This window comes from Leptodactylus fuscus, chromosome 9 (assembly GCF_031893055.1).
Source record: "Leptodactylus fuscus isolate aLepFus1 chromosome 9, aLepFus1.hap2, whole genome shotgun sequence".
Lineage (NCBI taxonomy): Eukaryota > Metazoa > Chordata > Amphibia > Anura > Leptodactylidae > Leptodactylus > Leptodactylus fuscus.
This window is the reverse complement of record NC_134273.1, coordinates 80,824,771-80,842,967: the sequence shown is the minus strand read 5'-3', so window position 1 is coordinate 80,842,967 and position 18,197 is coordinate 80,824,771. Positions and strand designations below refer to the sequence as shown.

Below are 18,197 nucleotides of genomic sequence, written 5' to 3'. Positions count from 1 at the left end.
GCAGTCCCATGTAACTACATCACTCTCTCCCCTCAGCCAACGTACAGTCCCATGTAACTACATCACTCTCTCCCCTCAGCCTCATCCAACGTGCAGTCCCATGTAACTACATCACTCTCTCCCCTCATCCAACATGCAGTCCCATGTAACTACATCGCCCCTTCCCTCAGCCTCATCCAACGTGCAGTCCCATGTAACTACATCACTCTCTCCCCTCAGCCTCATTGAACGTGCAGTCCCATGTAACTACATCACTCTCTCCCCTCAGCCTCATCCAACGTGCAGTCCCATGTAACTACATCACTCTCTCCCCTCAGCCTCATCCAACGTACAGTCCCATGTAACTACATCACTCTCTCCCCTCATCCAACATGCAGTCCCATGTAACTACATCGCCCCTTCCCTCAGCCTCATCCAACGTGCAGTCCCATGTAACTACATCACTCTCTCCCCTCAGCCTCATCCAACGTGCAGTCCCATGTAACTACATCACTCCCCCCTCAGCCTCATCCAACGTGCAGTCCCATGTAACTACATCGCTCCTTCCCTCAGCCTCATTGAACGTGCAGTCCCATGTAACTACATCGCTCCTTCCCTCAGCCTCATTGAACGTGCAGTCCCATGTAACTACATCGCTCCTTCCCTCAGCCTCATCCAACGTGCAGTCCCATGTAACTACATCACTCGCTTCCCTCAGCCAACTTGCAGTCCTATGTCACTACATCACTCCCCCCTCAGCCTCATCCAACGTGCAGTCCCATGTAACTACATCACTCTCTTCCCCCTCAGCCTTATTGAACACGCAGTCCCATGTAACTACATCACTCGCTTCCCTCAGCCTCATCCAACGTGCAGTCCCATGTAACTACATCACTCCCCCCTCAGCCTCATCCAACACGCAGTCCCATGTAACTACATCACTCTCTCCCCTCAGCCTCATCCAACGTGCAGTCCCATGTAACTACATCACTCGCTTCCCTCAGCCTCATCCAACGTGCAGTCCCATGTAACTACATCACTCCCCCCTCAGCCTCATCCAACACGCAGTCCCATGTAACTACATCACTCTCTCCCCTCAGCCTCATCCAACGTGCAGGCCCATGTAACTACATCACTCCCCCCTCAGCCTCATCCAACACGCAGTCCCATGTAACTACATCACTCTCTCCCCTCAGCCTCATCCAACACGCAGTCCCATGTAACTACATCACTCTCTCCCCTCAGCCTCATCCAACGTGCAGGCCCATGTAACTACATCACTCTCTTCCCCCTCAGCCTAATCTAACGTGCAGGCCCATGTAACTACATCACTCTCTCCCCTCAGCCTCATCCAACGTGCAGGCCCATGTAACTACATCACTCCCCCCTCAGCCTCATCCAACGTGCAGGCCCATGTAACTACATCACTCTCTCCCCTCAGCCTCATCCAACGTGCAGGCCCATGTAACTACATCACTCCCCCCTCAGCCTCATCCAACGTGCAGTCCCATGTAACTACATCACTCCCCCCTCAGCCTCATCCAACGTGCAGTCCCATGTAACTACATCACTCCCCCCTCAGCCTCATCCAATGTGCAGTCCCATGTAACTACATCACTCGCTTCCCTCAGCCAACTTGCAGTCCCATGTAACTACATCACTCGCTTCCCTCAGCCTCATCCAACATGCAGTCCTATGTAACTACATCACTCTCTCCCCTCATCCAACATGCAGTCCCATGTAACTACATCACTCTCTCCCCTCAGCCTCATCCAACGTGCAGTCCCATGTAACTACATCACTCTCTCCCCTCAGCCTCATCCAATGTGCAGTCTCATGTAACTACATCACTCCTTCCCTCAGCCTCATCCAACATGCAGCCCCATGTAACTACATCACTCCCCCCTCAGCCTCATCCAACGTGCAGTCCCATGTAACTACATCACTGGCTTCCCTCAGCCAACGTACAGTCCCATGTAACTACATCACTCCTTCCCTCAGCCTCATCCAACGTGCAGTCCCATGTAACTACATCACTCTCTCCCCTCAGCCTCATCCAACGTGCAGGCCCATGTAAATACATCACTTCCCCCTCAGCCTCATCCAACGTGCAGTCCCATGTAACTACATCACTCTCTCCCCTCAGCCTCATCCAACGTGCAGGCCCATGTAACTACATCACTCTCTTCCCCCTCAGCCTAATCTAACGTGCAGGCCCATGTAACTACATCACTCTCTCCCCTCAGCCTCATCCAACGTGCAGGCCCATGTAACTACATCACTCCCCCCTCAGCCTCATCCAACGTGCAGGCCCATGTAACTACATCACTCCCCCCTCAGCCTCATCCAACGTGCAGTCCCATGTAACTACATCACTCTCTCCCCTCAGCCTCATCCAACGTGCAGGCCCATGTAACTACATCACTCCCCCCTCAGCCTCATCCAACGTGCAGGCCCATGTAACTACATCACTCCCCCCTCAGCCTCATCCAACGTGCAGGCCCATGTAACTACATCACTCCCCCCTCAGCCTCATCCAACGTGCAGGCCCATGTAACTACATCACTCCCCCCTCAGCCTCATCCAACGTGCAGGCCCATGTAACTACATCACTCCCCCCTCAGCCTCATCCAACGAGCAGTCCCATGTAACTACATCACTCCCCCCTCAGCCTCATCCAACGTGCAGTCCCATGTAACTACATCACTCCCCCCTCAGCCTCATCCAACGTGCAGTCCCATGTAACTACATCACTCTCTCCCCTCAGCCTCATCCAACGTGCAGTCCCATGTAACTACATCACTCCCCCCTCAGCCTCATCCAACGTGCAGTCCCATGTAACTACATCACTCGCTTCCCTCAGCCAACTTGCAGTCCCATGTAACTACATCACTCGCTTCCCTCAGCCAACTTGCAGTCCTATGTCACTACATCACTCTCTCCCCTCAGCCTCATCCAACATGCAGTCCTATGTAACTACATCACTCTCTCCCCTCATCCAACATGCAGTCCCATGTAACTACATCACTCTCTCCCCTCAGCCTCATCCAACGTGCAGTCCCATGTAACTACATCACTCTCTCCCCTCAGCCTCTTCCAACGTGCAGTCCCATGTAACTACATCACTCTCTCCCCTCATCCAACATGCAGTCCCATGTAACTACATCACTCTCTCCCCTCAGCCTCATTGAACGTGCAGTCCCATGTAACTACATCACTCTCTCCCCTCAGCCTCATCCAACGTGCAGTCCCATGTAACTACATCACTCCCCCCTCAGCCTCATCCAACGTGCAGTCCCATGTAACTACATCACTGGCTTCCCTCAGCCAACGTACAGTCCCATGTAACTACATCACTCCTTCCCTCAGCCTCATCCAACGTGCAGTCCCATGTAACTACATCACTCTCTCCCCTCAGCCTCATCCAACGTGCAGGCCCATGTAACTACATCACTTCCCCCTCAGCCTCATCCAACGTGCAGTCCCATGTAACTACATCACTCTCTCCCCTCAGCCTCATCCAACGTGCAGGCCCATGTAACTACATCACTTCCCCCTCAGCCTAATCTAACGTGCAGGCCCATGTAACTACATCACTCTCTCCCCTCAGCCTCATCCAACGTGCAGGCCCATGTAACTACATCACTCCCCCCTCAGCCTCATCCAACGTGCAGGCCCATGTAACTACATCACTCTCTCCCCTCAGCCTCATCCAACGTGCAGGCCCATGTAACTACATCACTCCCCCCTCAGCCTCATCCAACGTGCAGTCCCATGTAACTACATCACTCCCCCCTCAGCCTCATCCAACGTGCAGTCCCATGTAACTACATCACTCCCCCCTCAGCCTCATCCAACGTGCAGTCCCATGTAACTACATCACTGGCTTCCCTCAGCCAATGTACAGTCCCATGTAACTACATCACTCCTTCCCTCAGCCTCATCCAACGTGCAGTCCCATGTAACTACATCACTCTCTCCCCTCAGCCTCATCCAACGTGCAGGCCCATGTAACTACATCACTTCCCCCTCAGCCTCATCCAACGTGCAGTCCCATGTAACTACATCACTCTCTCCCCTCAGCCTCATCCAACGTGCAGTCCCATGTAACTACATCACTCTCTTCCCCCTCAGCCTAATCTAACGTGCAGGCCCATGTAACTACATCACTCTCTCCCCTCAGCCTCATCCAACGTGCAGGCCCATGTAACTACATCACTCCCCCCTCAGCCTCATCCAACGTGCAGGCCCATGTAACTACATCACTCCCCCCTCAGCCTCATCCAACGTGCAGTCCCATGTAACTACATCACTCCCCCCCTCAGCCTCATCCAACGTGCAGGCCCATGTAACTACATCACTCCCCCCTCAGCCTCATCCAACGTGCAGTCCCATGTAACTACATCACTCTCTCCCCTCAGCCTCATCCAACGTGCAGTCCCATGTAACTACATCACTCCCCCCTCAGCCTCATCCAACGTGCAGTCCCATGTAACTACATCACTCGCTTCCCTCAGCCAACTTGCAGTCCCATGTAACTACATAACTCGCTTCCCTCAGCCAACTTGCAGTCCTATGTCACTACATCACTCTCTCCCCTCATCCAACATGCAGTCCCATGTAACTACATCACTCTCTCCCCTCAGCCTCTTCCAACGTGCAGTCCCATGTAACTACATCACTCTCTCCCCTCAGCCTCATCCAACATGCAGTCCTATGTAACTACATCACTCTCTCCCCTCATCCAACATGCAGTCCCATGTAACTACATCACTCTCTCCCCTCAGCCTCTTCCAACGTGCAGTCCCATGTAACTACATCACTCTCTCCCCTCAGCCTCATCCAACGTGCAGTCCCATGTAACTACATCACTCTCTCCCCTCAGCCAACGTACAGTCCCATGTAACTACATCACTCTCTCCCCTCAGCCTCATCCAACGTGCAGTCCCATGTAACTACATCACTCTCTCCCCTCATCCAACATGCAGTCCCATGTAACTACATCGCCCCTTCCCTCAGCCTCATCCAACGTGCAGTCCCATGTAACTACATCACTCTCTCCCCTCAGCCTCATTGAACGTGCAGTCCCATGTAACTACATCACTCTCTCCCCTCAGCCTCATCCAACGTGCAGTCCCATGTAACTACATCACTCTCTCCCCTCATCCAACATGCAATCCCATGTAACTACATCACTCCTTCCCTCATCCAACGTGCAGTCCCATGTAACTACATCACTCTCTCCCCTCAGCCTAATCTAATGTGCAGTCCCATGTAACTACATCACTCGCTTCCCTCAGCCAACTTGCAGTCCCATGTAACTACATCACTCACTCCCCTCAGCCTCATCCAACATGCCGTCTCATGTAATACAATCCTCCCTCTCCCCTTCCATCCTCCATTACCACGCTACAATCCCCTCTGCTTTCTGTTCTCCAGCTCCATGTGCTCGGCTCCGGCTTCCTCTACACAGCACAGAGCAGTGATGGCCGAAACTCCGCCCTCCTCTGAGAGGCCACGCCCCTACCTGTGACATCACACCTACCAGGAGCAGCTCCACTCTAGTCACGCCCATTCCCCAGCACCTAAAGCAAACCAATCCACAGCAGTGACGTCACTCGCCCCGCCCATCACCCAGCGAGATTCAATCCCCCCCCCTCCAATCAAGGAAGCGCCGGCCGGTGACGTCACGCGTTCCGTTGCTATAGCAGCAGAGCCGTGCGCCGCCGCGTCAGGTGAGTGAGTCAGCAGCTGCGCAGTTAGTGACGATGCTGGCGGGGGCGGCGTTAAGGCGGCGAGTCCACAGGAAGATGGCGCTCCCCGCGGGTCCGGACCGGCGGCAGCTGAAGGCGGAGAGCGACGAGCAGCTGCACCTGAACCATCACCGGACCGAGCTCACCGGCCTGGAGCTGCCGCAGGAGCCGGACAGTGAGGGCATCCCGCTGCACTCCCCCTGGACCTTCTGGCTGGACAGGTAGGAAGGGGGGGGGGATCGGAGGGGGCGCAGTGGGGGAGGGAGGGCCTTGTCTGGTGTGCGGATCCCCTCATTATTAACCCCCTCGGTGCCGGCATCAGCTGCCGCCCCTCCCCCACTGTGTACACTGCCACCTTCCCCTCTATGATGGCTGCAGCCTCCCCCTCCCCCTCTGTTGATATTTACATTGTCACCCTCCATATATGGCAGCTGCCGGGTTTTGGGTCCAGTTTCCCCCTCATTGGGGACTTGAGTTTTTGGGATCCTATTGGGTGCAGTAGTCACTTCTCCAATGTTATCTTTGCATTTTATTCTTGCTGGCTGCCATTGTTATAATGGGGGGGGGGGGTAAAATATTTGGAAATCTGTTCATAAAATGTATTTAATCTGATAGGATTGTATGTGTGATTGTATCCCATGGTATAGTATGATGGAAGAGCCTGTCATCTAAGGGGGGGCGCTATTGCTAACGTGTGGCAGTCATCATGGAGGCTTGGAGGGGTTGCAGTGAGGTGTTACTAAGCGAGCGGGGTGGCCATAGCCCGGGCCCCCTGCCCATCAGCTGTCTATAGGGGCCGTGGTGCTCTTATCTATGCCAGGATCTGCGTCACTGCTCACGTAGCGGCCGCGCAATGTCATTACAGCTGTCACCTATAGATGTGACTAGGACCAGTGCGAGTATGTTGCGTGCTTGGTGTGATATAAATGGCGCGCATGAAGGAGGACTGATCTGGGATCTGCAGGGGTGCTGGGTATGGAACCCCCACTGACCTCATTGATGACGTGTCCTGATGAAAGACTCCCTCATCCAAATGCTAGTGGAATCTTTCCTTATTTCTAGGGGGTCAGTTCAGAGCCCATCACCCCATGATGAGATTGAGGGTCTCTGTGTGAATAGCGCCTTACGATGCCTGTGTAACTTTTCTGTTCACTTTTATAGGATTGACCCCAAGTCCTGTAGCAGTGAATGTCACTCATGTGGACTATTGCTCTGTTCACACAGGGGACTGGGTGGGGGTTTAGTGGTCAGTTATCTCCTGTCCTATGCTGGTGATGTAACTGCTATTCTCAGCAGGAATTTGCCTTTAAAGTTAAGGCCAAGGGATGCAACTTTTTTTTTTGCAGAAATCCAGCGGTGGGCCTGTCCACGTCCATACTGATTGGGGTGTGCTGCATATTTCAGGGGTCACTTTCCATTGTGATTGTACAAGTTTTAAACTTTGCATTGGACCAAATATGCAGTAGTCATTGACAAGCTGCATCTTCCACAACCCGCTTTCTGCTGCAGACTTTTTTTTTTATGTACATTTTTTTCCTATCAGCATGTCTTTGTAGAATGGGAGGAAATCCATGCAAACACAGGGAGAACATACAAACTCCTTGCAGATGTTGTTCCTGGTGGGAATCGAACCCAGGACTCCAGCGCTGCAAGGCTGCAGTGCTAACTACTGAGCCACAGTGTGGCCCTGCAGATTTTTTTTTTTTGCGTCGTGTATATGAGATTTAATACTCGCCTGCTACTGTACATGCACCAGCAGCGACTCTGCCTGCCTGCGGTGTGGCCTTAAAAAAACAAACTAAAAAAACATAAAATATTCCCCTCTAAGGCGTAATAGATGTGGTAACCTAATAAGTGATAGCTCTGCGTCCTTCATGGCCTCTCATATTCTGGACAGAAAAAAAATCTGCTGCAAATTCCATCTGAACTAAGGCTGAGGTTTCATGTTACAGAAATGCGGCTTTTTTTGTTGTTGCAGTTTTTTTTATAGCCATTCTTGGCTTTGGCTCAAAAAAACACAAAAAAGTGGCGTTTCTGCAACATGGGGCCTCCGCGTTATGTGGTTCTAAGCTTTGGCCAATCCCAGGGTCAGTTGATCAGTTATTGGGTAATCTGTGAAGGATCCTTACAATAAGGGCATGTTCACAAAGTGGAATTTTGCTGCAACTTTTGAGATGGGTCTTCCTCAGAATCTGCCAAATTCCACCCCAAATTTGCAGCTGCCGACAAAAAAGTGTCCTGTTTGCTCTTGCTGTGATTCCAGGGGTGTGAAAGCCAGAATAGAAGGTGTATAGGAATATGAGGCTGAAGTCGACCTCCAATTCTTAATCTAGGCTATGTGAATGTACCCCAAGTGTTTTCCCTGCCGTACCACCACAGGGACGTGTAGGCTGTCAAGTTTTGGGGTGTCAGTTAATAGGACAGTAACAATGGGGCTTTAAAAGGAGAATTTATTCATGGTGGGGATAATATAAATAAAAGGTCACCTAAGTAACAAAGGCGGCAACTTACAGGGGTGCACAGTAGTCACACCCGCATAGCCAATATACTGTCCATCACTCACACCTCCAAAATGCAGTCTTGTCAATCGGCACGTTCCTTATATCATTTTCAGTGGAGCTCAGCACCTTCCTATTGGTGGGGTCTTGGAGTCCAGAGCTATTCTTTTTGCAGAACAGGTCACAGAAGTTCCAAGATCTGGAAGTATCCCCTGGAGATGGGTAAAGTCTCCATGACCTGGTCTCAAGACATGTTGGCTCTAGATGGAGTAGCAGTGTCTATTGACCCAGGTGGTATACACTATATACTCTTATCAGGAGACTGGCTTAGGTATTTACTTCCCAATTGTCTTTGTACTGAGATCAGTGGTCTGGGGGTCTATTGTATGTCCCACCGGAGGTCAAACATTACAATGTCCAGTCACATCAATGGTGAGACTCTATCATTCTGACCAAGAGGGGAACGTCCTGAACTGAAGACCCCATTCTCTTCACTAGTGATGGGTCTTCTAAACTGGAACTACTTTGTGATATTTGTATACTCTAAGATGCTATATGGACTATGGTTGATCCAAGCAGACGTCTCCTTTTAAAGGAGCATAACATTTTGTAATCCCCTTTAAGGACTCCAGTTATTGTCTGTCTGTAGTAACTGTATACCAGGAGATGCCACACTGTATATAATGGAGATTGATCAGTGGCCTCTCATGTCACTGCTGATTGTTAGGGGGGTTCATGGGAGTCCAATCACAATTATATATACACTGATGGCCTCCTTAAGAAGCCCCAAGACATGAGATTAATATCTGCCAGTTTTGGGTGTAGCAGACGGCCTACAGTTGTCCTTACTAGCTCCTGACGGCTCTCTAAGATGTATACTCCTTAAAGGATAAGCCTTCCGAAAACCTCTCGCTGTCTCCCGGTCCATGAAGTATAAATAGATTGCACCTAAATATAACCGTCCTGCCAGTGGCAGCCATCCAGCTGAGGGTAATGACAGATCAATGGCGGCCCGGAGATCACTCGTGTGCCCGGGCTCTGACTGTGATAGTCACGTGTGACACCTGGTCGGTGCAAGATGTCATTGTCCAAAAACTGCGGCTAAACCCATCCGGAGTGTCACAATGCAGTAATGTGAAAACACCCGAGAGGGGTCAGGACACATCCCTACGCTCTCCACCCAAATGTGTAGAAATACTTGTCCTCTATGAGCAGGTGAACCAGTTAGGACTATTTTTAAGCACAGTTAAAACACGTGTGGCCTCTGGCTTTTGTTCTGGGCAATGTTGTGGGATCACTCTGTTGTTCCTCCTGGAAGTGTCACTGGTGATGGTGATATCCTTACATTGACGGACCGGTCAGTGCTTTGATAACTGGTTGTTTCCATCCCATTAATACTGAGTAGAACAGCCCAGAGCCCTGGGAGGATGAAGCCGAGCACTATATACAATATATGACGTGTCAGGATTGCCGGCGGGTCCTCTATAAATGCTGACCTTGGCGCTCCGCTGGGTGACCTTGGTTCCTGGCTCCCTCCTCCTAGTTTCCTTGTCCTCTATAGTAGTGCCATTCATTCAGTCCTGGCGGTGGAGCGAGTCACTTCTGCTGCATCGGCGTCTTTTCTTAGTTGCTGGCATTCAACTCCTTGGCTAAGAACCTCTAGATCCATAGTCCACTCCTTACTATAGAGGCAGGTAATCCTCTAGTGCCATGTCCTTGGCCACTGACTACCACTTATAGGCCTTCATACTATGAATACAAGAGGTTCTCCTTCCCTTCTTCTTTCTAGGTCTTTGTTTTTTTTGAGGTTTTTTTTCCCCATATAGATTGAGCCCCATATAGGGATCACAATGTATACTTAGTTTCCTATCAGTATGTCTTTGTAGAATGGGAGGAAATCCACGCAAACACGGGAAGAACATACAAACTCCTTGCAGATGATGTTCCTGGTGGGATTCGAGCCCAGGACTCAGCGCTGCAAGGCTGCAGTGCTAACCACTGAGCCACCGTGTTTCCCCACTTTTGTTTCTAACCCAGATATAAGAACACGTCTTGCTTCATCCTAGTAGCAGAAAAGCAAAAGTGCAGCACCTTGTGGACAAATGCTCTTGCAAAGGAGCTTCCAACACCAATGAGAACAGTCTTAGGCTCAGGCCCCGCGGGGTGTTTGGAAGAAAAAAAGCGCTGCGGGAAAAAACGTGGTGGCAACGCATCTGCGCTTTAGACAAAGTTTGCAGAGGTTTCCTCTGTGGACTCTCTGCTTCTATTCTACCTATGGGGAAACTGCTGGAGTTTCCATTGGTGTAATTGACATGCTGTGGTTTTGGAAATCATGGCGTGTCCACACTGCAATTTATTTATTTTTTAACCACAAAGTGGACATGGGATTTTCTAGAATCGCATCCACCTTTACTCTAACTGTAAAACACTGGGATTTTTCCCGTGGTGTTTGTCCTATCAGAGTTTTCCAGGCTGTATAATCGATGACCTACACTAAGGATAGGTCATCAGTTAGAGATCAGCGGGGTCCTACACCTGAGCCCCCGGCCAATTGGCTGCAGCTCGCCCAAGCAGTACACTTGTATAGTCACTTTGCTTGGTATTGCAACTCAGCCCCTCCAATTGAATGGGACTGAGCTGTCAATGTGACCAATGAGCACAACTTTGTCTACCCTAAAGTGTAAGCTGCACGCGGTGACCGTTCCTGTCTCAGAGCTCCACTTAACTTCACTTGATGACAATCCTAAGGATAGGACTTCCAAAAAGTCCCTGAAAACCCCATTAAATCTGCCCCTAAACCTTTCCTGTATTGGCTCCCGACTGGTTTCACTTTTATCCTGGGATGGCTGATCCCTGAGAACAATAGCCTGCCCTTCCCTGTTATAAAGGCGCTCGGCTGGCATCTAGTCTGTAGAATTATTTTTCTGTAATCTATACGGGATGTCTCTATAGTTTCTTGGATCCTGTTACCTCCTTACAAGTGTCTAACAGGACTTTGTGACTTGCGAAACGTCCGGGTATAAAATATTCTGTTTTGGAGGGAACCTGTCGCTATAGTTAACACTTCCTTGTTCTGCCGTCACTTGGCGCGTCACATGATCCCTCCCGACGGCTCTGACAACTATAAAGTATACAGTCGGCGGAATTGTGATGTGTCCTGATAATTATAGGCCTTGTCTGAAGGATCATGTGACCACAGGGTTCTCCTAGTCTGTATCTTGGTAAGGGTTTGCCATCTGAGATCCTAAAATATTGAGTCAATATTGTTGCTTTGCGTTGCGGCTCCATTCTGTTGTATAAGACCATGCAACAATGTTAGAGCTCCACTATATAGGGGGCAAACTATGGCTAGGCCGCTGTGCTAAACAGCAATATATCTTCCTTATTCTGCGAATCGATAGCGTGCAATCTCCCCTGATCCCACAATTGAACAGAATACATCACTTGTCATGTCTTATGGCGCCCCCTTGAGATGGGGCATCTATGGTAATGTGTAACTGTTGTCTCCCTTTGCAATGGGTGGACCTAATGACGTCCCATACATCCTGCTTACACTGTACTTGGCCCTTGTATTTTAGGGGCAGAAATGACTCTTTACAAATCCATAATTTCCCGGGACCCTCCAGGCAGTGAGTAGCCGTTCCTATTACCGCAGCGCCGTATCTAATGTTGTGTATTCTATCTACAGGTCTCTCCCCGGAACAACCGCAGCAGAATGCGAATCCAACCTGAAGAAAATCTACACCGTGCAAACAATACAGGTGAGGTGGGCACAAGGGAGCGGAGGGCATAAAGGGCACGGACAGGGCAACGCTGCAGCAGGAGATCCCAATAACTCCCAGCACAATCCTGCCTAGTCTATGGACTATCTGTGAAGACTCCTGGAGATCCCTTCACCTTCAGCAACCTTCTGGTGCCCGGGCTGTTGTGAAACCACTACTCCCAGTTACTGAAAGTGAATGGCGCATGCTGGGAAATGCAGTTTCACAACAGTCAGAGTGCTGAAGGTTGTTGACCCCTGCTGTAAAGCAGTGGCAAGAATACACGATGGTCATCAGGATCCCACAGGTCATCTGGACAGTGAAGGGGCTGAAGCTGTGATTTGGTGCTGAATCCCTAAGTATTTGCTGCACAGTGCCTCTCCTGGTCACGTGGATGTCCAGGGAACTGCAGTTGACTTAAAGGGATTCTATCAATCAAATCACTTTCTTTTTTTTTTTTTTTTCTTTTTTTTTTTTCTTGATCACATGTAGTAATAGCCTTAAGAAAGGCTATTCGTCTCCTACCTTTAGATGTCTTCTCCGCTCCGCCGTTAGGTAAAAATCCCGGTTTTCGTCTGTATGCAGATGAGTTCTCTCGCAGCACTGGGGGCGTCCCCAATGCTGCTAGCGAAATCTCCAGCGTCGCCTCCGTCTTCTTCAGGAACAGCCTCTCTGTGAGTCTTCTGGAGATGGGTTCAAACTTCTAGGCCTCGGGCAGAGCAGACTGTGCATGCCCACAAGAAAATGGCCACTTACACCAGCTTGCTGTGTAAGTGGCCACTTTTCTTGTGGCCCAGGCATGCGCATTCGGCTCTACCTGAGGCTTAGAAGTTTGAACCCATCTCCAGAAGAAGACTGAGAGGCTGTTCCTGAAGAAGATGGAGACGACGCTGGAGATTTCTCTCGCAGCATTGGGACCTCCCCCAGTGCTGCAAGAGAACTCGTCTGCATACAGACAAAAACCGGGATTTCTACAGAACGGCGGCGCAGAGAAGACATCTAAAGGTGGGAGAAGAATAGCCTTTCTTAAGGCTATTCCTATGTATGATCGAGAAAAATTGTGATTTTTTTTTTAATTGTAGAATCCCTTTAAACTTGAATGGGGCCTTACTTGTAGCTACCTATGTCATGCAGCTAGGGTGGGGGGGAGGGGAGATTTGAAAGGGTCTCCTTTTACCACCAGGATCAGTAATGGACAGATATTCACCAATTCTGAAGTGGATTCTATCTTACCACATGTAATTGGGTTATACAATGAGTACCCCTTTAATAAGTGATGCAGGTTCAGTCTGGATTTCTTGCAGTCCTCACACCTTCTTATTGGACTCCTCTGACTTGCCCTTCCCGTTCTTTTGCAGAGTTTCTGGAGTGTCTATAACAATATCCCCCCAGTGACAAACCTACCTCTAAGATGTAGCTACCACTTAATGAGGGGCGAGAGGAAGCCGCTATGGTAAGTACAAGTAGGGATACTTAAAGGGGCGGTTATTACTGTAAAGCGCCGTTTGGCACGCCGGCTGCTGTGAACCGAATCCTTGTGTGGCCTATACACACACCCGAGAGGTTTCTGTAGATCGCAGGCTCTGTCTGACAGCCTGTGTGACTCTCCTCAATGATCTCCATCCTGTCTTTCAGGGAAGAAGAAAGTAACGCTAAAGGGGGAGTGTGGAAGATGAAGGTCCCAAAAGAGAGCACGGTATACGCCTCATCCGATATTGGACAGGATCCCTACTATTAATAGAAATCCACTATGTCAAGCTGGTTTCTTGCTGCTGGGCACAGTGAAAGGAAACCTGTCACACTGGAAATCCCAGTAGACCGGCCTGCATCATATGCTGCATTTATTCCCTGGGATAGTGCAAGCTAGTGTGTCATCCCCTTATATAGAGGCTTTTTTTTTTTGGAGGAGGAGGGGGTTTATGGCTTCACGTAACCTCTGCATCTGATGCTTTCCCAGCACAGACAGTATATAGATTTATTTCAGGATCTGCAGATTATTGATACTGATGACTTATCCACAGGACAGGTCTTCAGTGTCAGATTGGTCGGGGTCATCCAAACCCTGCATCAGTGGCTGTGACCACCGGGAGCCATATGCCAAGTATACACCCTGTATGGACAAAAAGCTCCATTCACTTCTGACAGTGTACTTGGTATATGGCTTCCGGCTGATCAGTTCTGGTCCTTGTCCCCGCCCAACCCTATGGATGGGTCATCCAAATCACAAATATTCCAACCCTTCTGAAAAGCCTGGTGTGACAGTAGCCAGAACTAATATTGTATTGTTTAAAGTCAGGAGGAGGAATGACATATATATATATATATATATATATATATATATATATATATATATATATATATATATATATATATATATGTGTGTGTGTTTGTTTTTCTAGGCCCTTGTGTGGAAGGAATTATTGCTAGCTACCATTGGTGAACAGTTTACAGATCGCTGCGCTGCAGGTAGGTGGTTCTAGTCCCGCTCCTCACCGGTCATAGCAAGCTTTGGATTTCCTGCATCTAATGTCTCTTCTTTCCCGTCCTAGAGGATGAAGTGATCGGTGTCAGTGTGAGTGTACGTGACCGTGAAGATGTTGTCCAGGTCTGGAATGGAAACGCCTCAGTTGTTGGTGAAGCGACAGTCCTAGAAAAAATCTATGAACTTCTGCCAAACACTACTTTTAAAGCTGTATTTTATAAGCGTAAGTGTCTGTCTTTCATGGTGTAAAAGTGGCCTGAACGTGACTAAATGGAGACATTGCAATGTGCTACTTAAAGGGCCAGGGCATAGATGGGGGACTGTCCTGCAGGGTTAGGGAATCTAATCGGTGGTTGTTGTAATGTATGTACACAGTGACTGTACCAGCAGAATAGTGAGCGCAGCTCTGGAGTATAATACAGGATAAGTAATGTAATGTATGTACACAGTGACTGTACCAGCAGAATAGTGAGCGCAGCTCTGGAGTATAATACAGGATATGTAATGTAATGTATATACATAGTGACCGCACCAGCAGAATAGTGAGCGCAGCTCTGGAGAATAATACAGGATAAGTAATGTAATGTATGTACACAGTGACTGTACCAGCAGAATAGTGAGTGCAGCTCTGGAGTATAATACAGGATAAGTAATGTATGTACACAGTGACTGTACCAGCAGAATAGTGAGTGCAGCTCTGGAGTATAATACAGGCTGTAACTCCGGATCAGTATAGGATCTAAACTCTTTGCCTGGTCAAGTTTTATCTGACTTTGAGGACTTGCTCTTGACCCCAGTATTGTCACTTTTGCAGCCCATGAAGAGCATCATGCATTTGAAGGTGGACGTTCAAGACACTAGCAGAGAATCTCCCAGAATCCTTCTTTTCTGACCCCTTTCAGTTCCGGATGGGTCTTATCATATGCAGTGTTGCTGGGCCCCACCATTGCCACCGTGAGGGTTTCTATCTGACCAGGATGAAGGCCAGGCACAGGATGGTTTTTCTTATTTTCTGCTGAACTACACTGGTCACTTTTTTTGTTTGTTTTTTTTAGATATCTTTTTAACAGCTTCAGAATTGGAAATTAGATCACAAACTTTCATTTTTGTTTTTTTTTTCCTCCCATTTTATGCGCATTGAAACTGTATGATGGCTTTGCTGCTCAAAGATCAAATATGGCTGCCCTATGCTAGTCTGTCCAGAAGCGGAGGCATCAAGCGACTCAGGGCGAACTCTGTAAAGCTTGCGTAGCGGTCTGTCCTCGGTGGCTGCTCCTGGATCATGACTATTCTGCTACGTCCTATGAAGCGCTCGCTCTGCACTGTCCTATTGATGACTGCCCCTCCCCCATGGCATTATGCAGTAATGTACTAAAGCAAGCAGATCATGATATTGCAGATATCTATATCTCTGAATGTTCAGTTATATATGCAATTGACACCCCACCCCCCCAAATTATCACATTCCTATTGAGGACCCCTAGATGGGTCCCTGCACTAGATGGTGGAGAGTCTTGCAGGGACGACATTAATACAAAATCACTTGCTCAAATCTAACTGGTCAGGCCGATGCTTGCCATGTATTGGAGAGGGACGTCTGCGTTGTGTCTGGTTTTTTTATTATTTTTTTTATTTTCTTCCCCTCCCCATTGTTATAGAGAACTTGTATGAGATTAGGTTAACCTTACAGGAGATTTTAAAGGGTTTGTCTGTAGATAGACCAACATGGCTATGTTCTACCAAAAAGTATGGTGCCGCACTTGTTTGGAATTGCAGCTCTGAGGCCCCACTGAGCTTAGTGCAGCGGAGTTGCAATACCAGTTGCGTACAGGTGTGGCGCACACTGTGGGATCGGCCAGACTTTGTGACCCAAACCCATCAGTAGTTGAGGACTCTTGTATGGACTCCTTATAAATCACAGTCCTCTTGCTGGATTTGGGCTGGAAAGTCTGACTGACGTAGACTTTTTTTCGGTCAGGACTCCAGTGTGCGCAGACTGTAAGTAGACCGTAGCCATGTTTTCTCATCCTGGACTTCTCCTTGATTTTTTTTTTTTTTTTTTGCATTTTTTTTTCTCTCTAAGCATTGTTACCTTTTTTAAAGTTTTATGGGGGAAGTGTATACACTGTACCGACCCTACTGGTTTATCCTGCCGCCCCTTTTGTTTAACCCTTACGCTACCAGAGCAGGCTTGTTTTTTTGTTTTTTTTTTAGACACTAGGTCACACACCAATCCGAACGGGCGTTTACTGTCTTAACACTTGGTGCGTTTTTTTGGTTTTTTTCCCCCCATATCACAGAAATTTCAGGCTCTTTTTAATCTTGTGGAACCAAAGATGTAGAATTTTCCCACTTAAAGTGAGCGGCTGCTTTGTAACACCATGTTTTTAGGTTCAAAATCCTGTGCAGGTTTGTTTCTTCATATATTTTGTGTATCAATTTTTTTTTTTTTTGATAGGTGGCTCCAAATCCTCGCCGTAATCTAAAATCAACCTTCCTGCTACCGGTGATGGCCACTAGGGGGAGTAACTGTGAATTGAATTAAACTATAGTAACTGTATACAAGGGCTCCCTCTAGTGGTGACGGTAGGCAGCCTTCTTATACAATTTGATATCTGTGCAGGAGATTTGGAGCAGTGTATTGGGATAAGGGGCAGCACTTTGATCCTATTTGGGTTAAACGGTGGTCAAAGGGACGTTCACTTTAAGGCTAGCTTTGAATGTACGGACACCAATGTCACGGAAGTGTCTGCTGACTACCCCTGGCGGTGGCAGCGACATCCATTTGTAGGGTGAGCCCACTTTCCACCCATCCCACTACTATACACATTCATGTAAGGTTCAGCGGGTGCTGTGCGGGGTCTGTGGTCTGGAGTTGCCTGCATAGAGCGCGTGCGAAGAGCGACCCCCGGTCTGTAACGCGGATAAGATTGCACTGACGTCCACCACATCAGCCATCAGATCGTAATTTATCGAATCCTCTGGAAACCATTTTTTATGCCTTTTTGTTTTTTGGTTTTTATTTTTCCCCTTTCCTGTACTTTCCTTCCCTCTATATTTATAAACTGCCTATATAAGTGTATTCAGTTGTATTGTGAATAAAGATTTTCTTAATTCATCCTGGTGTCGGCACTGTGTGTGTGCGTAGAAGTCATGTCAAATTGGGGATTTGTACCCTGAGAAGACACCAAATAGTACATGCACATCCCCCCCATGTATATCTCTGTCCCTGATACTGTGGTTAGCCATACATTTCCTTTGCAGCTGCTGTCACTTGGGAGCACCAACCGTTATAACATACGGCCTGCTCTTTCCCATCGGGCCTCTAGTGGGCGGTGTATTATCAGATGGACGTGACCGTTCAGTATACTGTATGGGACCAATCCCTGCAAGTAATGGAATATGTGACTTGTGTGGATTTTACTATAGCTGGGACCCTGGGCAAATCCACTTCTGATCCAGTTCCCCATTTGATCTCACCCCACCATATAACCCTTTTTTTGGCCGTGGTATGGACTGTCCATAGTCCAGCTGTAGTTTTAGATCTGCTGCTCCTGCCCATTGTTTCTATTAGTCTTTCATACTCGTTCTTAGGGCCCCCTCTAGTGTCAACATTTAGTACTGCATGTAGTATCAATCCCAGCCCATACCCAATTATTTCTTATGTAAAAATTTTTAAGGGGGAAATTAACACTGAATTTTTTACAAGGCCTTTGATGTTTTC

At 48.5% G+C, this 18,197-nt stretch overlaps 1 protein-coding gene across 1 annotated transcript; it reads left to right on the top strand.

Annotated features, from left to right (window-relative positions):
* Positions 1-5,759: 5,759 nt before the first annotated feature.
* EIF4E3 (eukaryotic translation initiation factor 4E family member 3) lies at positions 5,760-17,591 on the top strand. The gene is made up of 7 exons (XM_075287541.1): positions 5,760-5,953; positions 11,919-11,991; positions 13,350-13,444; positions 13,627-13,687; positions 14,391-14,457; positions 14,541-14,696; positions 15,288-17,591. The coding sequence occupies exons 1-7, from the start codon at positions 5,790-5,792 to the stop codon at positions 15,332-15,334; spliced, it is 663 nt and encodes a 220-aa protein (XP_075143642.1). The 5' UTR covers positions 5,760-5,789; the 3' UTR covers positions 15,335-17,591.
* The last annotated feature ends 606 nt before the right edge of the window (positions 17,592-18,197 follow it).